The 25826-nt window shown below is 36.7% G+C and overlaps 2 protein-coding genes and 1 long non-coding RNA gene across 5 annotated transcripts; 2 read left to right on the top strand and 1 right to left on the bottom strand.

The window, feature by feature from the left end:
• Nucleotides 1-6: 6 nt before the first annotated feature.
• On the bottom strand, nucleotides 7-4786 carry rabac1 (Rab acceptor 1 (prenylated)). Its single transcript, XM_051866085.1, has 6 exons — nucleotides 4659-4786; nucleotides 3199-3279; nucleotides 2751-2963; nucleotides 2349-2446; nucleotides 1198-1299; nucleotides 7-1113 (listed from the first exon to the last, which is right to left on the bottom strand). Exons 2-6 carry the CDS (start codon nucleotides 3267-3269, stop codon nucleotides 1025-1027), a joined length of 573 nt encoding a protein of 190 aa, XP_051722045.1. The 5' UTR covers nucleotides 3270-3279; nucleotides 4659-4786; the 3' UTR covers nucleotides 7-1024.
• Nucleotides 4787-6372: 1586 nt separating this feature from the next.
• dedd1 (death effector domain-containing 1) lies at nucleotides 6373-22663 on the top strand. Of its 3 annotated transcripts, none has more exons than XM_051864571.1 (7): nucleotides 6373-6552; nucleotides 6970-7066; nucleotides 7496-7982; nucleotides 8071-8190; nucleotides 11415-11543; nucleotides 19971-20358; nucleotides 21332-22663. In XM_051864571.1, the coding sequence occupies exons 3-7, from the start codon at nucleotides 7517-7519 to the stop codon at nucleotides 21336-21338; spliced, it is 1110 nt and encodes a 369-aa protein (XP_051720531.1). In that variant the 5' UTR covers nucleotides 6373-6552; nucleotides 6970-7066; nucleotides 7496-7516; the 3' UTR covers nucleotides 21339-22663. The 3 variants fall into 3 exon arrangements, with proteins under 3 accessions (XP_051720531.1, XP_051720530.1, XP_051720532.1); XM_051864570.1 differs by having other exon boundaries at nucleotides 6970-7127; XM_051864572.1 differs by lacking the exon at nucleotides 6970-7066 and having other exon boundaries at nucleotides 6411-6552.
• Nucleotides 11550-17300, top strand: LOC127496796 (uncharacterized). Its single transcript, XR_007925370.1, has 2 exons — nucleotides 11550-14696; nucleotides 15524-17300. It is a non-coding gene; the product is annotated as an uncharacterized LOC127496796 (long non-coding RNA).
• Nucleotides 22664-25826: the final 3163 nt, after the last annotated feature.

Below are 25826 nucleotides of genomic sequence, written 5' to 3'. Positions count from 1 at the left end.
GTATCATACAGGCTGAGCATTTTATTGCACTTCCCATTCACTGACACAACAGAAGCAAGTTGTAAAATAAGAGACAATAAACAAATTTCCATAAAATGAGAACATAGATATATAAAAAAAAACATCCACTGGGAATATTGGCATTAGAAACTGATTACACTGAATAGCAATAATATACTATCTTTGCTGACGCATGCGGTTATTAAATCATGCATGCGCTAGCTGTCCTAACAAGACTGATGTAACAACTTATGAGTATAGCCTAAGACAAATGATCATGTAATGACTGGTACCCTATAAATCAAAGAAACTGTCAAGACAGTACATTCTTGTTGTCTGATTTTTTTCTCTCGCTATTTTGGATGAGCTAGCATAATCTTTTGATCAAAAGCTACTCCTTATACTTGTCCACGAGGATATGAAAAAAACTGAAAATCTTTAAAGGGATAGTTCACCCAAAAGTTAAAATCATCAAAAAAGTCATCATTTACTCACCCTCATATCATCATTATGTTCAGCGGAACATAAATAAAACGATTTTGAGAAATGTTTTTTTTGTCCATTCAATGAAAGTCAATAGGAACCAATGTTGTTTTGGACCCTGTTTCTTTCATTGTGGAAAAAAACATTCTTCAAAAATATCTTCTTTTGTGTTCCAGTTTGGAATTTCCAGGTTTGGGTAAACTGTGCCTTTAAGGATAGTATAACTTGAAATAGTTTTTACTACTAAACTGCATTTTTGCTTAAGGTCACAGTGCATTTAGTTTGTGCTTTGAGGATATTTTGGAAATAAATAACGTAACAAATGAACATGATATCCAATTGGTACCAGTAAAGGCATTTGAGGTGTTTTAATGTGCTTGATCTGTCTTGGGTGAATTCAGTTTAACAGTCTTCACTTCTTTGCTGGCCAATCTGTGCATAAACTAATATTGTCAAATTAGTGCAACCAATATGTGGCAATGTAAATGATGAGGCAAGACATTTTCAGTTGACATGAGCCAAAAGGTCAAAGGTGAGAGGTTTAAACAGGTTCCATGAGCAGCTCATCCATGTCAGACGACTCCAGTTCATGAAAGGCCGCATGAGACCCAATAACCACTAGCGTAGCACCTGAATAAAAAGAATCCGAGAGTTTCAGAAAGACTGTTTGGGGAAAAACACAGAAGTACAATGAGATGAAGGTGAAAAACTCACCTAGTATCCAAAACACAGCAGATCCTGCCCCTGCGAGCCAGAACACAGGGAAGGAAACCCCCCCGGCTAAACCTAACTGGTGTCCCTGAGTCAACTCACGACCTGAGAGAAAGAAATGAGTGAGTTTGCTCATTAGATCACTTACACCCTAACATCAAATATTCAGCACTTAAACTCTAGCACTTTAAGCAAACAAATCAAATGACGTAACTCAGGCTATGTCTACATTAATCCAGATACATCTGAAAATGACATTTTCATTTCAAAATACTTTGTCCACACTAGTGTTTTCAAGCCTTTTTCAAAAGTTTCCTGTCCACGCTAAAATGTGTGAATCACTTAAAAAGTCATAAAAGCACGCTGAAGATTTTGATACTGAGACCAAACATAATAAATTACCTGTCAGACGCAGTGAAGGCAATTCAGAGCTTCTGTGTTCTATGTCCACATGCCAGCGGTAGGCCAACACTGAGCCGGCGTTTGGACGTAAACATGCTAAACTGCGTTCGCTGCGTCAACTGTGTATGAAACTGACGTTTAGAAATTTATATTTACTACTTTTCTTTCTATAGGGGATAAAAAAAAAAAAACCTTGGATTTAATTAAAAATATCTTAATTTGTGTTCTGAAGATGAACGAAGGTCTTACGGTTTGGTGAGTAATTAATAACAGAAATTTCATTTCTGGGTGAACTAACTCTTTAATCACCAATCCAAACGCTAAAACGCATTTGCAATCTGCAGGACAGCAATTGCAAGGTATTTGTTTGTCATTTTTGCAGGAATGCAATATAAAGATTGTACAAAGTAAGATTTATCTTTAGCAATACTGTGAAAGTGAAAAGCACATACTGTAGCAAGCACATACTGGTATAACCAGATATCTATCTGTAAAATATGTGTCAAATGACTAAACAACAAACGTGCATCATGGTTTTCAAATATCTTCATTTTTATAGTCCCCACAGCAACACAAAAACAGCATTTTCAAATTTATCCACTTGGGAGTGTCTTCAAAAAACTCTGTCTCAGTGTGGACGGAAGGCCAAAATGTAGAGTAAAAAAATGCATTTTCAAATATATCCGGATTAATATAGACGATGTATCCTCATATAGCCTTATATACTACTAATCTAAATCTCACTCTCTTACCAAAAACAACCAGCTTCTTTTCCAGTGTTTTCAAGTGGATTATATAGAAGGCACCAGCAAACACTCCCAAAGCAATCAAGAGCATCGGGGAACTGACACTGAAGGAAGAAAGGACAGAGAAAACTGTAAATCAGCAATTTATTTGAACACCTTAAAACTTCCCCTGAATGTTTATTCTGTTAAATGATTTCTAGATTACTGAGAGAATGTGGACCTTCAGAGGAACTTAAACACACACCCATGTTGTGTACATAAGAACAGAGGCTCGTCGAGCGTCATTGTTTCTATTACACTGGAGCCTTTTATGCCATTTGAAGAAGTTGCATAAAATAAAATCATATTGCTAAATATTACCACATTTGTACTCAAAATTCAAGATGATTTCAGGAAGTAGTTCCTTACATGCAGTAGAGGATGAGTCCCAGGAAGATGAAGGTGTAGTTGCTGTGATAGGTGTTCAGGTTTCTCACCACACGCTGGCACAGCTCTCCAAAATTTCGAGGTTTGGAGAACTTGCGCTGATCTACAAAGCTGGCCCATGGACGGATGGACTTCCGCCTGCGGTCCACCCAATCCTTAATCACACTACCAGAAAGACCTTTGGGCAGCCAAAGCCTGATGTCCGAGACAGACAGAAAAATAGAATTACCAGAGTACTAATATAATATAATCATTTAAAAAAAAATAATAATAATAATATAACTTATATATATAATATAATAATGTCATAATAACACAGTTAAGGGTAATAACTCATCACATTTGACCATGCATAATTCAATATAATGACAAACAAGAAAGGAAATGAAAGGAAATTACTATATGTATATTTAAATGGTGATAGACTCACCTCCCCATGACTCCTGCCCCAGGAAGCTGTTCTGCCTCACTGCTAAAGGGGTCACTTGCTTTTCCATCCATATCAACGTGTCTAATAACACACAGATCTTAATTAACAGGAATATATTACTACTTTTACTATTAAAGTATCTAGGTAATTTCCAATGTAGTTAAGAAGAACCAATGTATATACTATACAGGTACACTATACATATACTATTGTATTTATGCAGTGATGGGTAAGTTACTCTAAAAAAGTAATTAACTACTAGCTACTAATTACATCTTGGACAGTGTAATTAGATTACTGTACTAATTACTCTCTCTAAAGAGTATTGCATTGCTTAAGTTATTACTTTCTAAATCAGATATCAACCTAGACCAGTCGAACAATACAAGGATAGACATGCTCTTTTCATTTTTTCAAATAAATAATATAAAATTGAATAAATTATTTTTTAACTGACCAAAGTATTTAAAGGGAGGTTACATTAAAACATACATTTTAACATTAGACGTTACATTTTGATGTCCACTATTGTTTTATATAGAATTCTTCTATAGACTATAGTTTATACAGTATTTAATGCAATTACATCAGAAGAAAGAGTAAGAGTAATCCCTTACTTTACTTTTTCAAGGAAAAAAGTAATTAAATTACAGTAATTAATTACTCAGTAATGGATTACACCAAACACTGACGATATAGCATTAGTAGTACACTATACAGGTGCTGCGAGACGTAGAGAACACTCCCTTCTCTAATGCGGGGTCCATCTACTATTTGCCATATTGTATTTATTATACTATTATATTATATTATTACATTACTGTAGTCCTCAAAAGTTTAGGAGGTCCTAATTCATATCGAAAAAATGTATATCACTTAGTAAGAGGCACAAGAAACCTTCAAAGTGGGAAACAGGAGTATAAAAAGATCTCTTAGCAAAACAAATTCTCCTATGATTGATGAGAAATTAAAACAAAAATCAATTAAATAAACATTCTTTTTATAGCTTTCATTATTCTAGCTACCCCGCTTAGGAAAAACACTTTCCATTAACTGTGCAGCAAGTTATAAATGTCTTAAATTACATTATGTGAGCTAATGGAAAATTGATGCCACTCATGGGCTGGTACAGAAACTCTGCATTCACAACGAGAAAGAATCCGGATGAACAAGTTTGTTAAGCTGCTGCATTACGTCAGATTTGTCCATAACATATTAAATTATGACATTATACCATTTAACAACATGTTATTTTTTGACGGGTTGGTACAAAAACACTCCCCAAAAGTTTGTTTATCAAATCTGTAACGGAAACTAGCAAGCGCTCTCTTAAATAATGTTGATTTCCTTCAACTATAAAAATAAATAAAAGTGAGCTTTGAGAAGCGACAGCAAGTTTAGATATTGCTAAAACGGCGCACAGAGAGGGAAATAAATACTAAAACAAAATTATTACTCACAGTACTTTCCGTAGATGTGTTCAGTGTGTTGATACTCGGCGGATATGATGTGGTTAGCCAGCAGCAGCAGTGACGGTAAGATCTTCTTCTGTAGACGTAATCATGAGTCGAACTAACGACTGCCTCCTAGTGACATGGACCGAACCAACAAGGCAGAGAAAGAGATATTTTTATATAATAAATTATATTAAATGAGGATGAATTATTATTATTATATTGTATTTTTAATGCTACACTCGTAACAGTATATAGCTGTTAGAAGTTATGACGTAGGCCATCTAGGAACGTTAAGAATTTATATGGGTCTAATGCTGCTTCACGTGCCATCGGAAATTTGATAATTCCCACTTCTGAAGTCGTGATTTACGAAATGTGAGGGTGTTCATGTGCTATTTTTACCTAGGAAACTCGCATTTACGATAATTCCTAGAGCACGTGAAGGCAACATTAGAACAAAGGTTTTAAAATGTATGAATTAAGTTCTGTGGATAGAAGAGGACTTTCTGTTTTACAACATAAATTACACACTGCCATACGTAATTTTTGTAAACGTAAATTGCTAAAACATGGCTTACAATTACCACAAGGATGTAAGTTCACATGCTTGACAAATTGGACAACCGTTGTTGTCGTCATAAAGTAACTTGTCAGCAGCCTATAAAACAAATAATTCTCGACAAATCCTTCAAAATAAAACATGTAACATTACTAAAGGCAAATTTTATTGGGCATCTCTTATCGAATCTATAGACTGGAAGGAAGCCTGGCTGTTACCTCATAAATACTGCATTCCAAATAAGACCAAAGAAGTTCATTTTAAGATATTACATAAAATATACCCTGTGAATGAAACTGTGGCAAAATATATGGAGATTAACAGTTCTTGCTCATTTCGTGGGAATAATGATGAAACACTGATCCATTTATTTTTCCAATGTGAAAAAACTTAAAACTTTTGGAATCGTTTATATCTTCATATAGGTAAGCATCTTGATTCTTCCAAATCTAATTAATTGTTATATAATTTGTTACTATAAAGGTACAACGAATGCTCCAATAAATTATATTGTTAATTTTTTTATTTTGTTTGGAAATTTTTTTATTCATAAGCAAAAATTATCTAACTCGCAGCCTACCTTTTCACATTTCTTCATTTAAATTGATGCATTTCTCAAATCTCTTAGGTTGATTAAAAACAAGAAAAGTGACAGATTTTTGAAATCTTATGATGATTTGTTTGGTAATGCCTCTGATGCATAATGTTTCCTCTGTATGTGATTATGATGTTGTTTTATTTTTATTTATTTACCTTTTCCTTTCTCTTATTTTGTTTGTGGAACTTTACATGAAGATTTTATGTAATTTCATTCCTGTAGAGGTTCTGTCTGTTTTGTCTTTGTATCTGTTCATTGTTTGATACATTATGATAAATAAATAAATAAATAAATAAAACAAATAATTCTAGTGTAGGAATGGTTGTGTGTAATTTATTTCGTAAAAACAAAACGAAAGTATGAGTAATGTAAATCACAGACATTATTTTGCTGGAAAAAAAAAAAGTTATAGACCTACTAAAAAAAACTGAAGAGCTTAATTTTCACATCTCTTTTGTGTTTCTAATTTTCCCTTCCCAATATGGCGACATTCTGCGCAAGATATCTCGAAAACATGACAAGTGACTGTTTTTTTTTTACTTGAACCCTCGATCTACAAATCATATGGGAGCCATTTTCCTCCAAATACACATATGACGATCTGCGACTGTGCGGGGAGGGGATCCGTCCACAGAACTGGCTGACGCTCGAGCGTTGTTTTTCCCAGTTGAGTAGTGGGTGGTATTTAGAAAGGTTAGCGCAAGAGTGTAAGCACAATCCAGATACATAGTTTGGTACAGGTAAGATTTTTTAGCTAAAATATGCCTGTTTTGTTCAGACCGCAAAATATGAAAACAAAACAAACTGATGGGGAAAACCAAACCTTGTTGTTTTAAAGAACACAATTCCTTCCGGACGCTAATATACGATAATGTTGATAATAAGTGCACTCATGTGCTGTATGTAACGTTTCGCGTGCGTGTGTTTTTATTTTACATCGAGTGTTTTTGGTGCAGTGTGATGTCAGGTCAGCTCAAGGAAAAATCTAGTAAATAGAAGCGGAAGTCAGCAGCTGGTGGAATGTCAGCTGACGCAGCCAGCCAACACAAACAATTGAACATAGTCTCAACCATATTATTCGTTCATAGAATTGAACGATGTTTTTGTAGATTTAGTAGTTAAACATAATTTAACGTCTTTTCTCACTTCGGTTTCAGGGCTTCTATTCTCTCATCTCAAACGTGACATTACATAAGGAGTACACGTGACCCTGCGCGAGAGGAACGTTTGACAGCAGTTGGAACGACTGTGAGGGTGGGTCACCGCAGAAACGCTGTTCGAATCAAAATAACTGGGCTGTTTCCACTACGAACGTGTAAATATCTTTCTATGTTGATTTTGTATCAATTGGAGACACAAAAACTGTATTTGAATGCTTTATTGAACTGTTATTTTAATCCAAAATCGATCCTGATAGCTAGCTCTTAGGCTAACATATGTAAGATTTAGCGAGGGCTGCGATTTTCGAAAGCATCGTAAACCTATTGGTGGCATTGTCAACTTAAGCTTACGATGCTTTTGGGAAACTGCACTGTTCTTCTATATAAAAAAAATTAAATAAAAAATGTTATTTTATAATTTTGAAAGCGAGTCTATTTGCGTGTTTTGACCAGTAATAGTTATGTCATTTTTTTTAACCTTTAATTATGTAATAACTAACACTTGTATGCTCTTCTTTATCAGGTCACATTTAGACATTTCTTCATGGCTTCAGCGCAGTGCACAAGATATTCCCTGTACTGGGAGGAGACTGAGTGCATGAGCTACTATGAGATGCTGTCCCTCCATGAGATCTTTGAGATCGTGGGCTCCCAACTCACAGAGACTGATGTTGAGGTTTTGTCCTTTCTCCTCGATGAAGCCTATCCTGGAAAACATCCCCTCGATCCAGAGGGGTGGACTGAAGATTTACCTCCAGGGCCTGATGGATCTCCACAGGGTAATTCTCCATGTCCTCGGCTTCTGAAGACATGGCGAAGAATACAGCCGCAGAATGAGCCGTGCCCCGTCGCCTGTCGCCATCGACCCAAGAGTGGCGTTGAACTGCTGTTGGAGTTGGAGAGGCGAGGGTACTTGAGCGAGGGAAACCTCAGACCTTTATTGCAGTTGCTACGGATTCTGACACGGCATGATGTCCTGCCCTTTGTCTCACAAAAGAAAAGAAGAACAGGTGAGTATCAGCTTTAAAACTACAGTATACTGTAGTAGTAAACCAGTTATGTTATGGTCAGATACTGATGTTTCACCTGTGCTGTTAGTGTCTCCAGAGCGAGAGAAAATAGACTACCCAGAGGTGGATACCAGACGGGACACACAAATCAGCTCAAACACCGATATGCCATCCTTTGAAAACACACAAGATCACCAGTGGAGAGCAGGTGAGCAGAAATTGCAGCTAAAAGCGCAGCACTTTCATTTATTAAAGTTTTTTTTCCTGCCTTTTTAAGATTTTGTCTCTGTTTTTCAACCTTATAACAAAACAGGTGTTGTTGGCAAGTTGATTCAAAATGTTTAATCAAGTTAAAAGGAAATTTTTCCACACTCTTTTTAACAAAAAGAAAACATTAAAGAGTAATATTTAATAATTTTCATTTATATGCACCAATATAAGAATGTAGTAGTATAGTTTTAAAGGGTCATGAAACCCCCTGTTTCAGCACAAGTTAGTTCTCAGTACAGTTCTGAAAAATGCTACAAAAGTGGGCATGGTAAGCCAAGGAGCAGAGGGAGAAGAGGGGAGACTGACATCACAACAAGGGTTTTATTTTGCTCTCATTGAATTAAAAGCGTCAAAGATTCCCACAAATTCATGCTGTATTCACCATTACACGCAACAAAACTAACATATAGCCCAGGGGTTGCCAATTAAGTTTGGCATTGGGCCAAAAAATTTTTTCACCACTAGATGGTGGGCCAGAACATAGTCAAGGGATAATTTAAATTAATTGATGAAAAATGCAACTAGAATTGCCTGTGACAGACGGTTACAGTGTCTTTTGTAACTGGTATTGAGCTGTTACTCTGTGTTAAATCATGTAGTAGGACAGTCACTAACAAAAAGCAACATTTGTGTTGCGGTGTCTGGGTTTTACACTGGATAAATGAATAAAGCAGAGTAGTGACACGTAACCTGGCAAGTATTTTCATTCACCAACTTGCAACACAGACTGCCTTGTTAAAACATATGTGAGAGATGCGGAATGGATAAAAATAACTCAAAAAATAAAAGAGGACTTGAATAAGCCCAGTAATGGCATGTTTGAGTCGAATTAAGTTTTATTTCCTCTTTCCATATTGTGAATAATAAATGTGTTTCATTTTAATTTGCTTGCTACACAATGGAGCCTAACATATTGGAATAATTATTTGACATAGCCAACTTTTACACTCAGAATTATTCCTTGGCATCCTCACCATAGACATAATTAATGTATTTATAATGTCTATGATCCTCACGTACTAAATTGCATTTTTTTTAAATTGTTTGTGTGCTGGAGGTACGCTATTACGTCGTGTGCAGAGTGGTGTTAACATTTTAGCTAGTTGGTGAGAGAAAATGGCACTCTCAAAGAGTCTAAAGAGGAAAGTTGACAGCAAAAATAGGGCATACAAAGAAGAATGGAAAGACAACTATGCTTCATCCTACCTAGTTTTGTGAATGCATAGTGTAAAATAGTGCAAAAAAATTAAAATTAACTAATTTTGTCCTACAATTAAAACTAATGGACGGTAACATTGTCTTCTGTGATGTGCAACACACATAACTGTTAAAATCTCAGAAAATTTAGTTGTGTTTCATGACCCTTTAATAAAACATTTTAATTTGTGAAAAATATCATATGGAGACCTCTGTGAACATTTTTAATGATTGTTGAATTAAGTTTTTAATCACTTCATTGACACTTAAGCCCAAAGTATACTTCGGTTTTTACGCGTACACTATGGTCCGTTTACAGTGCGTGTGATGCAAAACGAGTCACCAGAATAGTATGCATGTACTGTACGTGCTGCCAGATTTTTGTAACCGCGCGTACTTTGTTTTGCACTAATCAGTGTTTTACAGTTTGAACTAGGGTTGTGACGGTACCAAAATTCAAGTAGTAAGTAAAGAAACAGATGGCAGCAGGAATATTAGGCTGCTGTCACTTTAATATACTGATACACATGCGACTTGCTTCCCAAATGTTCATGTTCACTTAAGGCATAACCGACGGCATTTAAGCGAATACTCACCAAGCTGGGCATTTTGACATATTTCTGTGTGTTTTAACAGTTTAGGCACGAACCTGAAGCTCAAAGTTCACTTTGCTTGTCCGTGTTCCACTCCGTCTCGGAGCACGAGCACAGAAAGCTGCTTGGGGAACAGTCTCTTTTGCGGCTTAAGGGGCCGTTAACATATCGCGTCTTTGCGTGCAAGTCAGTTATTTCAAATGTAGCCGCGCAGCAGGCGCGCTCATAATGGAAGCGACGTGGTCGCGACGCGCATGCGGTGCGTTTTCCAGGCGCATCGAGATGAAAAAACTCTCAACTTTTCAGAATGCCACAAGTACACTGCAGGTCATGTGACAAGAACCAACCGATCAACTTCGGCCTTTCCGTAACAAAACATCAAAATCTCAGCCGAACAGCTGATCATAGCTGTACAGGGTGGTTTTTATATCTCATCTCCATAAATATATCTAGTAGTAAAGCTAATGCAAGGGCTAGAAATCAATTAATCCTTTGCTGAAACTTCCTACTCCTTGCGGAGAGCACAGTTCATGGTTGCATAGCAACAACAGATGCCACAGGAGCGCAAGCGCTTTGGAAAGAAGGAGAAAGCGGTGCGGCCGTGCTTTCCACGCGTTTTTAGACACGATATGTGAAGGGCCCCTAATGCAGTTTTAACTCTTTTTATCAAGCATGTCCTGCAGTTTAGCAGCAGTATGCTGTATTTTATAACGGTCACTGATCTAACCTGATTTACACATTTAGTTTGGGCTTTTAGGGAGGAACGAAAGCACGCCACTGTGAAGAAAAGAAATACACTAAAATCGCACATCTCTAGTTTCTTGCTGTCATTGCTGTAGAGTTGCTGTTGGTGCAATGTCTCCGCTCTCTGCAAAGACTTTGCAAATTTATTGTTCTTTACAGACACCTGGTAGAACTGCCAGACCGGAGAGTGTAGTGAAGCAATTTTAGTTGTGCATAGAAAAATTGTCTCGCGAGTTTTGCGTCATCTGATCGACCTTTCATAGAGACCACCGATCAAACTATATAAAGCTATTATTGGCTAATAACGATCAGCACCCGATCAATTGGAGCACCCTTACTAGTGCTTCTGTAATATGAATATATTTGTAACACAGAAATAACAATACTGTGTGATTAAAAAAGACACACAGTATCGTTGTGAAGCTGTTTCATACCAATACATAACTGAATCAGAGACTTGATGAAACTAGTCGCAAGGCAAGCCAAATGAGAGAAAAGCTTTTATTAATTTATTTATTTATTTTTTAAATTTTGTAAAATCATCATGAATAAATAGGGAATATTCAAAAATATTTCCAAATATTACCCAGTTATCATGTGTATTAATCTGTTGTCATGCCTGTGTCAGGGGCTGGCTCTTCCGTGACAACAACCACCCCTGTCCGACGGAAGCGAGGTAGAGGTCGCCACTGGAGAAGAAAATCTGGGGGAAAGCCTGAAATCCAGCCTCAGCCAACACCCAACAAAGTGACCTGCGGTAAGAGCACGTTCTTTACTCTGTGTTACACTTCTTCTGTCATTTAATCTCTCTTACCATCATTCTTTAAATATAAGAATCTCTTTGCCTTTGAATTTCTTTCTCCTTTTGTTTGATATTATAGCATCTATAAAACGCTGTAGAGCTGATAATTTCTGAGTGCACCTCAGCACTCCATTTCTTCACAGTTTATAATTAACCAATCACTCATTCATTAGTGCCTGAACCTCTAATGCTGTCAGAATGAAAGTGTCAATCCGTCACACAATAGGTCCATGTTAAACCCATGTCATCTCCATTCATCCCTTTGTGAATTCCCTGCACACTGCACTATTATTACTTTGAGTTTCATTCTGACTGGACTCAAAGGCTGCTCACACCAAAGCCTCTTTATGCTTTTGCTAGATGGAAGCTGTCCTGCCATCAGGGCATTGCTAAAATCTCTTCAGAACAGAGCACATGAGACGCACTGAATGGCAATAATGGCACAGTAGGTAAGGAAATACCAGGATAAAAAACTGCTTTCTCAAAATTTGCAAAACCTATTTGTTAGGAAAGAAGGTATTGTGTGAGGCATTTATTTTCTGCAAGGACTGTTTTTCTGGGACATTCAAGTCTCAAATACCGATGGCCCCAATTTACCCCATGCTCAAATTTGCTGTAAAGCATTAAAAACCGAACAAGTTTTCCTGTATAATGCCCTTGTGGGAGCTGAATGTCTCATAATGACGTTTAATACAGATACTCATGTCTATGGCAATTTTTCAGTAATTTACTAGGTAGATAGGTAGTTTTTTATTTTTATTTTGAACGGTGCAGTTACATACCCTATAATCATTCTATCTGCATGATTTTGCCTCCTTTCAACACTTTTCATCTTTGGCTTCACAGTGCATCTTCTGGTGTTCCTAAAAATATAAATATAAGTTGTTGTTTTTTTTTAACGAAATCAGACTTTTACCATCTTTAAATGTGTGGATTCTTTCAAAATATTTGTCTGACGCATGAGTCACACACTGAACCTCACACTTTCAAAACGTAAATGAAAATCAGGGAACTCTATTAAAAGCACAAAAGATTATTTCATCTGTTATGATCATTGATTTTAACAGGATGAAAGTATAAAAAAAACTTTCCATATCCTCAAATATCTGCATCCAGCCTTATTCGTGTATCCACACACGTTGGGAGGGTGCCATCTTGTTTTTTTCAAACGTGTGTGAGTCAGGCTCTAGACACGCTTTTTGTCTGCCTCATTGCGCCAAGATGCGCAGTAGTGGTCAGTTTCACTCTTGTTACAGATGCTTATTGACCCTTTATATCTGCCTGTGCAAAGACTGCATGGCTCTGGTAACCTTCCTCATTAAATACGCTTGCAGGGTTCTTAAACCCTCAATTGAAGCTGCTTATTTCCTTGCATATTCATGTCTCCTGCTCAAAGCATTTAGCTTTTGCTAAAGACAACAAGCAAATCCAAAGTTGTAATGATTATGATATAATCTTAGTTATGTACTTAGTGTCCCAGTAACAGTTGCTCTTATCAATTAAAAGTAATACAGTAGAGGTCTGCAGGATGGATTTTTCTGCTTCCGCCAAAAATATGTTAGATTTCTAACCTGCTCCTGCTCGCAAAAGCCCGTAGGAAGAAGTCTACGCAAATTTTTCAGTCCTGGTCCGGTTAGATTCTGTCTCGTTCTGATCTATAGGGTCTTTTGTTCCAATATATATATATAATAGAGAGAGCCCACAAGTCATTTCTTTCTCCTGCTTTCCGCACACATATCAGTATCTTCCCTCCCACATCTGCACTCAGTAATTCAAAACTTGAGGATTGCAGACCTCTATAATACAGTAATTTGGTGCAGCACAATAGTGCTTAATGGTTAACATATTTCTTTCTCATCAGAAACCACACTGTATAATTAAGATTTGGTTACTGATTGCGTTTTTATACCCAATAGACTTTAGTTAGGGTAGTGCCACATTTAACTGTTGACAGGAATGAAAACTAGGCTGTGAGGGAGAGAAGTACAGTGCGTACAGTGGATTGTACTGTTGTTTAGCAAAATACCGTTTGTTCTTTTTGAAAACAAAAATCTCAGTAGTCAAACTCTGAAAAACAGTTTTAGAAGTTGAGTAGTGACTCTTACTTGATCTAGGACCTATACAGTTTGTGCCATTATAAAGACTAACTCTCACAGCCTCGTTTTCATCCGCCTTAAATTCAAAATGGCGTCTAACCTGACTAAGGTCTAGTTTAGTTGTGATCATTTGTGTGCACAAGACAATGTTTCAGTTGTGCTTTAGACTTGCTTCAATCCCCCTGCTTCCTTCATGGTTTGATTTTTAGACAGAAAAGTACACTCACATTCTTTGTTTTTATTTCTGTCACATTTTTCATCAACTTCTCTATCCCTTTTTCTGTTCCTTTTCATTTTCCTTTGGATAAGCAGTTTTCCATGTGAATAACTCCTGTAGTGTGCCTGAATGAAATGTCTTTAAAGAGATTATTGAATATTGGGCCACTGAGACTGAGCTGCATCAGCTTGTATTTCCTGGTGTCTCTTATCCAGTAAAACACTGATTATTGTCATTCCACTTCTTATTTAAAGCATCGATCCTCTCCCCTCTGTAACTGAGCTTTGATGCAGCAAAAGCTAATCTACTTTCTGCACTGACCTTTTTGTTTAGTGAGGTGAGAATCCTTTGTGCTCTAACTTATTTCACCTCTCCCTTAAACATTAGGTTGCACTGCACTGTGAGCTTTTTTGACCTATAAAATGTTCATAAATCAACCTTCAATCTCAAATGGTTACATGTAAATTTGAATGCTCTCTATTGACTATGAGATCCACCCTGGAGATGCTTGTTATTCAGATTCTCTCAGACAACAAGTTCTGCTATGCCATGATTGACCTTTGAACTTTCACCTTTGTTTTACTCCTGAACTAGCTGAACATGCTGTTTGCTGTGTTGACTCCGCATTTGATCTTGGCAGGTTGACTCAAGAATGAGTAGAAAAAGCAGGAGAATGGATAGAGTGAAAGAGACAGAGCTCACAACAAAAACAAGTGTGTGCTGTCCGCTCTGTCCGATCATACACAGTCAAGACATGTCTGTGCTTTAACTCACGCGCCTGGTCCATGTCCTAAGGTAAAGAACCCCCTTCCTAACTCGGATAGGCGGAGGGGTGAATCTAATACTCTGTGTTCAAATGTCAGTTTTCAGTTGTTACTGTCCACTTCCCCAGTTACATGTGCTAAACTATGAACTAGATCTGGGAAAAAATAGGAACAAAATCCTCTCTGGAGGGGTTGTTGGCCTCAGTGTTTCACAGAACTGACTCAAAGAATTCATGAAAAATTCCTTGGAAATTTCTGGGAGTCCATTGGGTGCGTGCTGCTAATTTGTCTATATTACAACAACATTACATGACACAAAATGAGTGTAATCGATGTTCAAAAACAAGCCATTCCACTCTACAGTCGTTGGCCAAACTCATCAGCAAAGCTCAGTTTTGCAATGTTTTGTCCTCAAAAAACGGCTTCTGTGAACCTTTGCTGGAGCAGTTCTGAGGAAAATGACCCAACAGTTCTTGTTTAGACCCATCCCAGTGTTTTGTATGTGTTTTTTTTTTTTTAGCACTGAAACTTTACATTTTAAAAACTTTAAACTATAAGTTAACAGGTACCTTAATTTATTGAATCAAATTTTGCCAGTGTTTTGATTTTGCAGAATTAAAGTAGACACTGGTTGTGTAAAATAGTAGTCTGATAAGCTAATTCGGGACCAAGAGGGTTGAACCTGCAGTCTCCATATGAATTAGAAATTGATGCTTTCACACACAGACAAGAAATTATGTTTATGAACTTTGCCTGCTTGACCAAAAAATGAGACATAGCAAAACTATTGCAACAACGTTTATCCAAAAATGCTTGTTTCTCTCTCTCTCTCTTCCTCTCCTTTCTCTATGTCCACAGTTGAAAAACAGACTGACACAAGTGTCAGGAACAAAAACAAGTTGGCCATCCTCACATACTAAGAGAGGGAGAGAATGAAAGAAAAAAAAAAAGTCAAAAGAAAGCGTGACCCTGACCTATGTGTGCAGTCGGTCAGCCTTTTGCCCTAATTTCTCTCCCTCCATCTTGGTTTGTTGTTCAGCAGAAAAGAGGGATCGAAATAAGTGTGGAAGCTCTTCGCATGGAGCAACACCCCATAAAATGATGCACAACTTTTTTTATTTTTATTTTTAGAAAAATAGTTATTTATTGTTTGTTTATTTTGAAGAAATTTACAATATCTTTATAATATATTTACAAAATCTAAATATTTGTGAATACATGTTATTTTTTTTTAAATGCTCTGGGATGCACAAATGCACAAAAAACATAATGCCTACAGTGGAAGCATTACATATATTGACAGAAAAACCTTATTATAGGTACCTTCTGTGTACTGAAGCTGGAAGCAGAGAAAAACCATTGTCCTGTATTAGTGTATGTGACGAGCTCTGATAATGTTTGTTTAATGGAACTAAAAGTGCTCTGTAAATGTGTGCTGTGTTTAAAAGAACGTTAAAGAAGTTGTGTGTTTCGAGTCTGCTTTCCAACCTGCATTACAATTTACTTTTGAGAACATATTCAAGAGAGGGGAACCACTATGATCTTTTAAACTTAACACACAATAAGTAAAGTTGTTCTTGTACGGTAATAACCACAAAATTTTCATCTAAATTTACATCCTTGCTTTAAAGGGGTCATGACGTGGATTTTTATTTGTATTTTAATATGTTCATTGAGGTTCACTTAAAATGTTAGTAAAGTTTTTTGCAAAAAAAAAAAAAAAAATATATATATAAATATATATATATATATATATATATATATATATATATATAATATGTTCTGATTGGCTAACGTCATTGCATAGGAAACAATATCAGCGCCCTGTCTGTGTTGCACGTAAGTGTTTTGAAAACATAATTCATGTAAAACCGTCATTTACAGACAAAGCATTATGAAATCATTTACTTACAGTTTGTGAAGCAGCTGCTGTCAGTTCTAATACAGTTGGCTGCTTCATTTTCAACAAAAGTTTCTTTGCAAACTCTCTATTACAATGTGCCTCATTTACAAAAAAAATGCTCCGAACAAACATATAATCCTCTGACGCGATCCGGGACAGCATTAAAATAAACAATCCACTTGTTTCTGACGCTGGGATTCTTCTGAAGTCCGTACAAAGACACAAATGAGCTGTTTATTCTGGACGTGTCAAAACGAACGTTCTTTCACTCTTCCATTTGTCCTGTTGTTGACACTCAAGCGCATAAAGTGAACACGCATCTGTATACTGTGTCCAATGTAGACCGCGTCAGTGATTATAATGGGTTCTATTTGCTTTTAATACGACTCTCACATCCAGTGTAGGCAAATCTCAGCTGTCAGGTGACTGAATGCCAGTGGGTGGGGCCTATGGTGCGATGATGTATAACTATTCGTCGATGTCTTGCTCCAAATGCAGTCATATGCAAATGTAGGCTATTTGCCCATGTGATGTCAGATCACGCAATATCAAAACAAGTCATTTTTTGAGCTTGAAATAAATGCTTTGTTTATAATGAGGAGGATGTTTTAAGCTATGAAACTTGAAGAATGTTTAAATGCTACAAAGACATTTTATATGTCAAAAGATCAAATTTGATTTCTCATGTCATGACCCCTTTAACATACAGTACTAGTAGCGTCAGTAATAAATCTAAATTTCATAGACCTCACATCATGGAGGTATTTCTATTTTAAAGTGTTTAGTCTGCATCTGAAATGGTTAATCTTTTAACAGTAAGGGCCATTATGTGAATGGTTATTTTTAAACTATAATGATCAAAAGAAGCTTTATTGGCATGGTAAAATAAAGCATTAGTAGGATTGTATATACACATACAGCTACACTGTCTTTCACATGAATCCTGGTTCACATGTCTCACTTGGATTTGAAAAATCTTGTAATTACACTACTGTTCAAAAATTTGGGGTCGATAAGATTTTGTGTGCGTGTGTTTTTGAAAGAAGTCTCTTGTGCTCAGCAAGGCTGCATTTATTTGATCAAAAATACAGTAAAACAGTAATGTTGTGAAATATTATTACAATTTAAAATATAATTTATTCCTGTGATGTCAAAGCTGAATTTTCAGCATCATTACTCCAGTCTTCAGTGTCACATGATCCTTCAGCAATCATTCTAATGTTCTGATTTGCTGCTCAAGAAACATTTCTTGTTATTATCAATGTTGAAAATTCTTATGCTTATCATTTTTTTTGTGACAGTGTAAAAGTCTTTAAAGGGATAGTTCACCCAAAAATGAAAATTTGATGTTTATCTGCTTACCCCCAGGGCATCCAAGATGTAGGTGACTTTGTTTCTTCAGTAGAACACAAATGATGATTTTTAACTCCAACTGTTGCGGTCTGCCAGTCGTATAATGCATGTCAATGGGAACTCCATCTATAAGAGTCAAGAAAAAAAACATGCACAGACAAATCCAAATTAAACCCTGCGGCTCGTGATGGCACATTGATGTCCTAAAACACGAAACGATCGGTTTGTGTGAGAAACCAAACAGTATTTATATAATTTTTTTACCTCTAATACACCACTATGTCCAACTTCCTTGAGCATCCGGTGTTTGAGGTCTGAAAACGTGCTCTGATGCTGGAAGTGATCTCTCGTGCGTATACGTCAATGAGTGCGAGAGGTCACTTCTGGCGTCAGAGTGCATTCAGACCTCACACACTGGATGCTCAAGGCAGTTAAATCATCAAAGTTAAGAGTTAAAAATCATCATTTGTGTTCTACTGAAGAAACAAAGTCACCTACATCTTGGATGACCTGGGGGTAAGCAGATAAACATCATATTTTCATTTTTGGGTGAACCATCCCTTTAATGTCACTTCAATTTAATTGCTAAATTAAGTTATTAATTTAGCAATTAAAAAAAATCTTTCCGACCCCAAACGGTAGTGTATGTAATTATATTTACTAGCTAAGCCTTGTACTGTATACCTGCATTGATTATAGAATAAAGGGAATGTGTATTTAGCTGCACCAGTCAACTAATGTGTAACACCAGGGCAAAGTTATCATTCCCAGAGTGCCACTGTTCACAATTACTCCATACATACAGTATATTCAAGCATTTGATCAATGTTATATTCACTTTCACTAATGAATCAATTTAGTGTCATCACTTACTCCCTACATTACTGGTTGGTTTTATATGTCATATTGACTGTTGCTTTGTAAACGTCCCAACATGCAAAAGGGTGGAGTTTGTGGTGGAGCTTTGGTTGTAGAAAGGTTGGATTTGTGTTGCAGCAATGTTCTGAAGATTGATGGGTCCACTTCCTCCTCTGACCTCTGAGCTAATGACATGAAAGGAAATGACATCACTGCGAAGCTCTGGTTCAGTATGTATACTCCAATCGTATTTTGCCGTCTCTGTTCCCTGTGCTGTTGCATGACATCAGTTCTACCTCCACTGTTTGGTAAAGCCAACCTGCATCATTCTGTCTATTAATTACGGCCCCTACAGAATTCAAATGCACATATCAAAGAATAAATATCACCAGATCTGTCGACTGAAACTTCAAATGTGAGCCCATCTCTGGATTTAGCTTGAGGTGCTTTCAGTCCACCTGAACTTACCGAACGGCCTCAGTTAATGTGCTTTCATATGTCCCTCACGTCTCTGTGACCTGCAAATATACAAGCACATGTTCAGTAGACATGTTGGACTTTACCAATGTGTTTCCAAGTCCCTGTGTGCCTGCAAATAATTCGAATGCCACCTCATGATGAATTTATCTAGATCTCCCCCTTCTAAAGTGCAAAACCTGAACTGGCCTACTGGTTTCACTCGTAGCAAGTGAAGAATCGACTCCAAAATCTCAATGTTAATCATTTTGAAGATGTTGGCCTCAGTTATCAAGCAGATCTCGGAGCTGATGCCGTATCACAAAGAGTTCAATTTTTGTGCATTCTGGTTTTCAGATCACAATTTAAATAGGGAAGGAAGTTGCTTTAAGCAAATCTGTGTGAATCATTGCTATTCTTACAGTTATTTTTATACCAATTTTTTTTTGGTATAAACAAATAAACTGAATGTCACTTCTCATTATGACTGTATTTTTGCCCTCCTTTTGACCCACCACTGATTTGCTACATTTCTCGTGTTTTATCCCCTGTTCCTCCGCTGCTCTTTTTCTTATTTCTCTCCATCCTTGCTGCAAAAAACCCTTCAATTTCAAAACGAATCTTCATAAACCCATCTCATACCCTCATGATTTTCTTTGCCCCTTTGCACGCCTCCCTTCATCCTTCATCCCATCGTCCTCTCTTTCTCTGTCTCCCACGCTCTTACGCTCTCAGATATCCGACTACGTGTACGTGCGGAGTATTCAGAGCACGAGTCGGCCCTTCGTGGAGGAGTTTCTTCAGACAAGCAGCAGCCATTGGAGAGGCAGTTTGAACTGTTCAGCCGAGCGAGCCTGCTGCTCCGCGCTCGGGATCTGGGCTCTATTGTCTGTGACATCAAGTTCTCGGAACTTGCCAACCTAGATGCCTTTTGGGCCGACTACCTGAGCGGGGCTCTGCTTGAGGCACTGAAAGGGGTCTTCATCACAGACTCTTTGAAAAGGGCAGCGGGACAGGAGGGGGTCCGGCTGCTTGTCAGTGTGGATCAGGATGACTATGAGGAGGGCAGGAAACTGTTGCTTAGCAGCCAGACACATAATGGGAAAAACTGGGAGCCTCAAAGGTTAGTGTGAGTTTGTAAGTGTATTTTAATTTGTGTAATTTTTTTTGTGTATTGTCCGATATTGATCATATAATAGTGTTGACACAGTAGGATTTTTATATTCTCCCTCTCTTGCCTCTATATTAACATGTAACCACCAGGGGGCGTTAGAAAACAATTTTGTTTTATCCCCTTTTTTCTACCAGTGTTATCTATTTTAGTATTATTTATATACTATTGTAGTATTTATTAATTTTTTGTATTACTTTTTATTTTCCGTTTTCATTTTAGTTTAAGTTTTAGCAATTTTGTTATGTGCTTTTGTCATTAAGTTTTTTTCAGTTTTAGTCATTTTAGTACTTTTAAATTATTTTTTATTTTATTTCAGCTTTATTTTAATTGACAGAATATCATGTTGATAGAATATCATGTTTTTTTGTTGTTGATCAATTTAATTAATTTATTTGGTTAGCATTTTTTACAATAAATATCATTCCAAATATTTTTTACAAAGAACAGAAAGATACATAAATACAAACAAATATTAATAATATTATATAATATCATTAATATTATAAAATTCTGTAAATGTATTAAATTAAAATATCATTATTTAGTTAATGTTAGTTGCTTTACCTTTGGCAGACCTAAAAAAACATTTCATAAAATATTTTTTAAAACTAATTTCATGGAAAACAGTTATTTTATGGTTATTTTATATTTTAACCCCCCTGCTCTAAGTACTTTTTTTAAATGAGTATGGCATGTATAGAATCATTAAATAAAGCTATACATTTTTTATGAATGCAAATGTGTCACAATAACACATCTGCAAAGGCTTCATCCATTTTTGTTGGGATTTTATTGTATATTTTATTTAAATACTTCTTTTTTTTTATTGATGATTTTGCTTCATAGTCTACAGTATTGTTTTCAAAGCAATTCTGCAAATTCCTGTATGTATTAAGTGATGTATCTCATGTTTCCTTCACAGGCCCTGAGAAATGTCAGTTTCACCCGGGACCTTCAGTTGTGATGGATGAAGAAGATGTTTTGCCTTTTTATTTCATTGCCCATTGAGTGTTGGTGACCCTGCTGGGATGGAGAGCCTATTGGAGGAGACTAGATTAAACTGGGCAGTCGTTTTGTTGACAGTTTCTGGAGTAAAATGATTCTTGACCGTTCAGAGGTTAGGTTCAGATGTGGGGCTGTTTCTCTCTACTGCAGGTCAGTTTAAACATGGACGAACACACAATACTAAACCCATAAAAAAAAACTAAAACAGGAGGAAGGTTCTGCATCTATGAATACCACTTACTCTGCCCCAGGTGGTATGTGGATAGAATTTTTTTTTTTTTTTTTTTTTTTTTTTTTCCCTCAAATGTAATGACCTACAGTGAACCCTGGAATTCAAGTTTAATGTTAAACTTTGTTTTGGAAATGTAAAATAACCTCTTTCTTTGATAAAAGATAGAAAGGATGGGAATACACAACAAATATGTACTGTAACTCAAAAGGATTTACAAATCAATCCACAAAAGAAAAAAAACATTAAATTGTATAATTAACAAAAAAGATAAGGATTTTTATTTTTATCATATCTCCTGCTAATGCTAACTTAATTCTTAATTCTAAGTTTGTCCTGGTAACGATGCTTTAGAAGACCAAAGTCACACTTCCACCATCGGGCCGGCGGATGTGTTGCATAACCGAACTGCTCCAGAGTGGTCTGTTGTACTGCTTATAAGAGTCACAAAGATGACTTTATAAAGTACTTGACTGGACCAGGTCAATCAACTTTGCCAAAATTTGGAAATGCCACAAGATGGAGTAGAGATTCATGATCTATTTCAACAAAGATTTTCTACAGTGTGCACCACTGTGAGACTACATTTGTCCCAACAACTCCATGTTACCATGCTGTTCATCTCAGAAACAAGGTCAGCAAGTCATGGATTATCAGGGCCTTTGGATGTCTTTGTAAATTGCTGATAGAAAAAATGATAGTTAATTATAATTAGATGAGTGCTGATTTGACACCAGCCTTGACACACAACCAGACTAACCTCTGGTCCTGTTTCTAGAATTTGTTTCCCTTTTTGTTATATTTGTACCTTTATGACAAAAAGATAAAAGTTCAGTAGTAGTTAGTGGTAATTCATTTTGAAACAGTCTTGTCATATGACTGATAGTAATTGAATTGGGAGTGGAAAATTGAACACTTTTGTGTTTTCATGTTTTTGTTTATAATGATATTACTTGATATTGTTTTGGAATATGTACATTTACGTAAATATGATTCTTAATAAAGTACTGTCAGAAAATAGTTGTGTCTCTCTGATATTATGTGATTTAAAAAAAAAAAAAAAAAAATCAGTTTTGGGAATGTTGGGGCCAAATTCTTACTACTGCTGGATTCCTGTAAGAAGTGCTTATATTTTCCAGTTAATTCATGTTGTTAGTTATAATAACATTTTATACCTGTAATAAACTGTGCCAATAATCACTGAAACATTGTTTTGTTAAACCATATAGATTGTATAGAATATATTAATGTATATACATTTATACATTAATATATTGGACACAAAATACATATTATACATATTTACAAATACATGTGTACAAACAGTATAGTTGTATAAATATATAGTATATGATGGTAATATACATTTGCTATATGTGCAATAATGTTTAGTTGTTTAATAGTGTGTTTTCTATACTTTTGCACCCCCTTGTGGATTTAAGGATCATGGGAAATTAACTGGAGAGCATGCTTTTTTTTTCTCTCTCTCTCTCTCACCTTTTTTTATTTAGATGTTTGCACTTACCCTTTCTTAATAGGAGCTGCTTTCTGGACTGAATATATATATATCCTGCGTTTAAACAATTGCTGACTCAGATTGGATTGGATGCCCATTGGATGATCCCAGCTGTGTTTCAAACAGGTTTTAGGCCATGAAGGTAGTCCACACTCATCTGCTAACAGTATTACAGGTCAAGATGCTTTCTTTTGAACTGAGATAGAACTTGCAGTATTATTACTGTCACCTTATCCATTAAATCATGATCAAAACCTGTTTTAGATCAGAACAGAGGGAAAAAATGAATATTTAGGAGTGTCCACGGGTTGCTCCTCTAGGGCTCTGTCCATGGTGCTGAACAAATGAGCTGTCTGCATCTATTGACATTTACGTTCTTTTTAAGGGAGCATAATTTATTAAACACTGCTAAAATTGTGTAAATTTAGCAATTAATTAATAAATAATAGGGGGTGTAAATTAAACTAGGTCTATTATACTAATTTGCTTAGAGCTCAGTGTTTTGGAGAGAGGCCTATTTCGAGCCTTCACCGAGTTTTTTTTTTTTTTTTTTTGTGCAATTATTAATTTCACCTGTAGATGGCAGCTATATTTTTGCTTAATCCTAGTCAAGTCTACGCAAAACATATACTCAACATACAGGCCTACTGAAGGAATCGGGCGAACAAAGGTGAAATAATGATTAAAATGTACACTTTTTGCCTCTCATTTCTCGCACACACAATTTCAAGTTTTGCTTGTTTTCAGCACCGCGTTGTCATGGAAACCGCTAGAGATAGGGGGCAGCAAGACACATGAAGGATTTGCGCACGAACACACACCCTCCACCCGACCCCATCACCTTTCGCCCCTAATTTCAAATTCAGGCTCCTCACCCGATTCCTTTTCAGTTCCCCCCACGAAAACACCCCCACCCAGCCCAAATATCTGCCCTCTCTCCCGTTTTGCTGTGTCCGGCTGTTTTTCGTGCCCGAGCAGCTCGCGCGTGGGACGGAGACTGCCACGTTCATCGATGGAAACGCTGGTAATGTTGTGTAAACAAACTGACAGCTTCATAAAAATTATTTTGCTGCTTATGTATAACTTTTACATACTCTGACGCCATTTTTTCTACCGTTTTCTCGTATTTTTTTCAACCCTACTATATTTTTCTTTCTACTTTCTGCTGTTTCTGTTAGTTATATTCCATTAAAACGATTCACGCTAATGTTGTCGTATCTTGTTTTAATCCGTCCAAGCTCGAGCAGGAGAGAAGCGGAAAGAGTTATTGCCTGTAATGATTTCTTGCTCGAACCGGGGTTTTCTTTTTATTGATTAGATAGAAATTAATTCATGGGACAGCCCTCTCTCCCTCTCTCTCTCAGTGTCTGTGCTTGTGTTTCTCTGCATGTTCCTGCGAATCACGGTGCGTGCACGCGCTGTTCTGCATGCTGTAATTGGCGCAGGGGCATCGCGGGAATATTTGATTTTAAAAACTGAGCTCGCGCTGTGAAATATGCATGCGCTTGTGTTTTACAGTCCTGGACACTAGCGATGTTTTGATTTGTCGCGTGGTGATAAATGAACAGCTTTCTGTCATGAAGCTTTGGCTTTGGCCATTACTGCTGTTTTTGTTGTAAAATCATGTTGAACAAATACGACGCTAGTAGCGATTATTACGTATGTTACGTAAACCGTATTTTTGACAAATCTTTATAATTGTTTTACAGTAACTGTTTACATCGCTAGAATGACATACGGTTTGTGTGTCGCCGAATGATAATGTAGCCAAATTGCAAGGCCTCATTTGGCAGTTTCTTGACGAACGTTGTTGAAGTCGTGGTTAAATGTTTCAAAACTCTTCAGGCTTGAAAGGGGTTTTGTTGTTGTCATGGTTTAAATCCTACTGTCGGTATCAGCATTCCCTTTATTTCTGTAGGCCTAATTGTGCGCGCGAGCTTCTGTTTTGTCTCTTGACTTTGGGAAAAGCTGGACATATGTTTACACCTTTGGGAAGCTTTGTAATCAATATGGTCGATATTTGTTTGGCGGCGTATCCTTGATAATGACGTTGTAATAATACCATCACGCGGTCTCAGTATGGCCGTTAGTGTCCGCCGCCACACAGGCCGAATCTCCGCTGAGGGGAAAATCGATGAGCAGACTGAGTTAATTATGAGAAAATCAATTAAGAGGTGGAGATTTTGGCTTTAAAAGGGCGGCCAGCGCCAGTGCAGAAGAAAAGGGGACTGAATGGACAAGCCTGTTCACACATTTCTGGGTTCTTTTCGCTCTTCTCGTCTTCAAGGTGCGCGACCGTGTGGTCATTTACTCAGGGGTTTATGACGAATTTTGTCAGTCGACGTACAACAGATTTACAATTCTGTAATGAGGATATTTCATTCAACAGATCTTTTAAGATAGAGTCTGCGCGTGCTGGTGACTGTATGGTGAGAAGCGCGCGGAGGTACAGCAGATCTCATACTTCCTTGCCTCAGTAAACAAAGTCCGAAGAAAAACAAACGTGTTTCGATGTGGACTATTTATTTACAGTGAACATTTCTATCTTTTTTTTTTTTTTTTTTTTAATGTGTTTGTGGCGATGGACAGAAAGGTGGAGACGTTCTCTTATAAGTTTATAGATGGCTAGTGAATATGGTCTATCAAATATTTGAACAAGCTGACTCT

Source organism: Ctenopharyngodon idella, chromosome 16 (assembly GCF_019924925.1).
Source record: "Ctenopharyngodon idella isolate HZGC_01 chromosome 16, HZGC01, whole genome shotgun sequence".
NCBI classification, from domain to species: domain Eukaryota; kingdom Metazoa; phylum Chordata; class Actinopteri; order Cypriniformes; family Xenocyprididae; genus Ctenopharyngodon; species Ctenopharyngodon idella.
The sequence above is the reverse complement of the archived record's forward strand: the minus strand, read 5'-3'. Positions and strand labels throughout refer to the sequence as shown.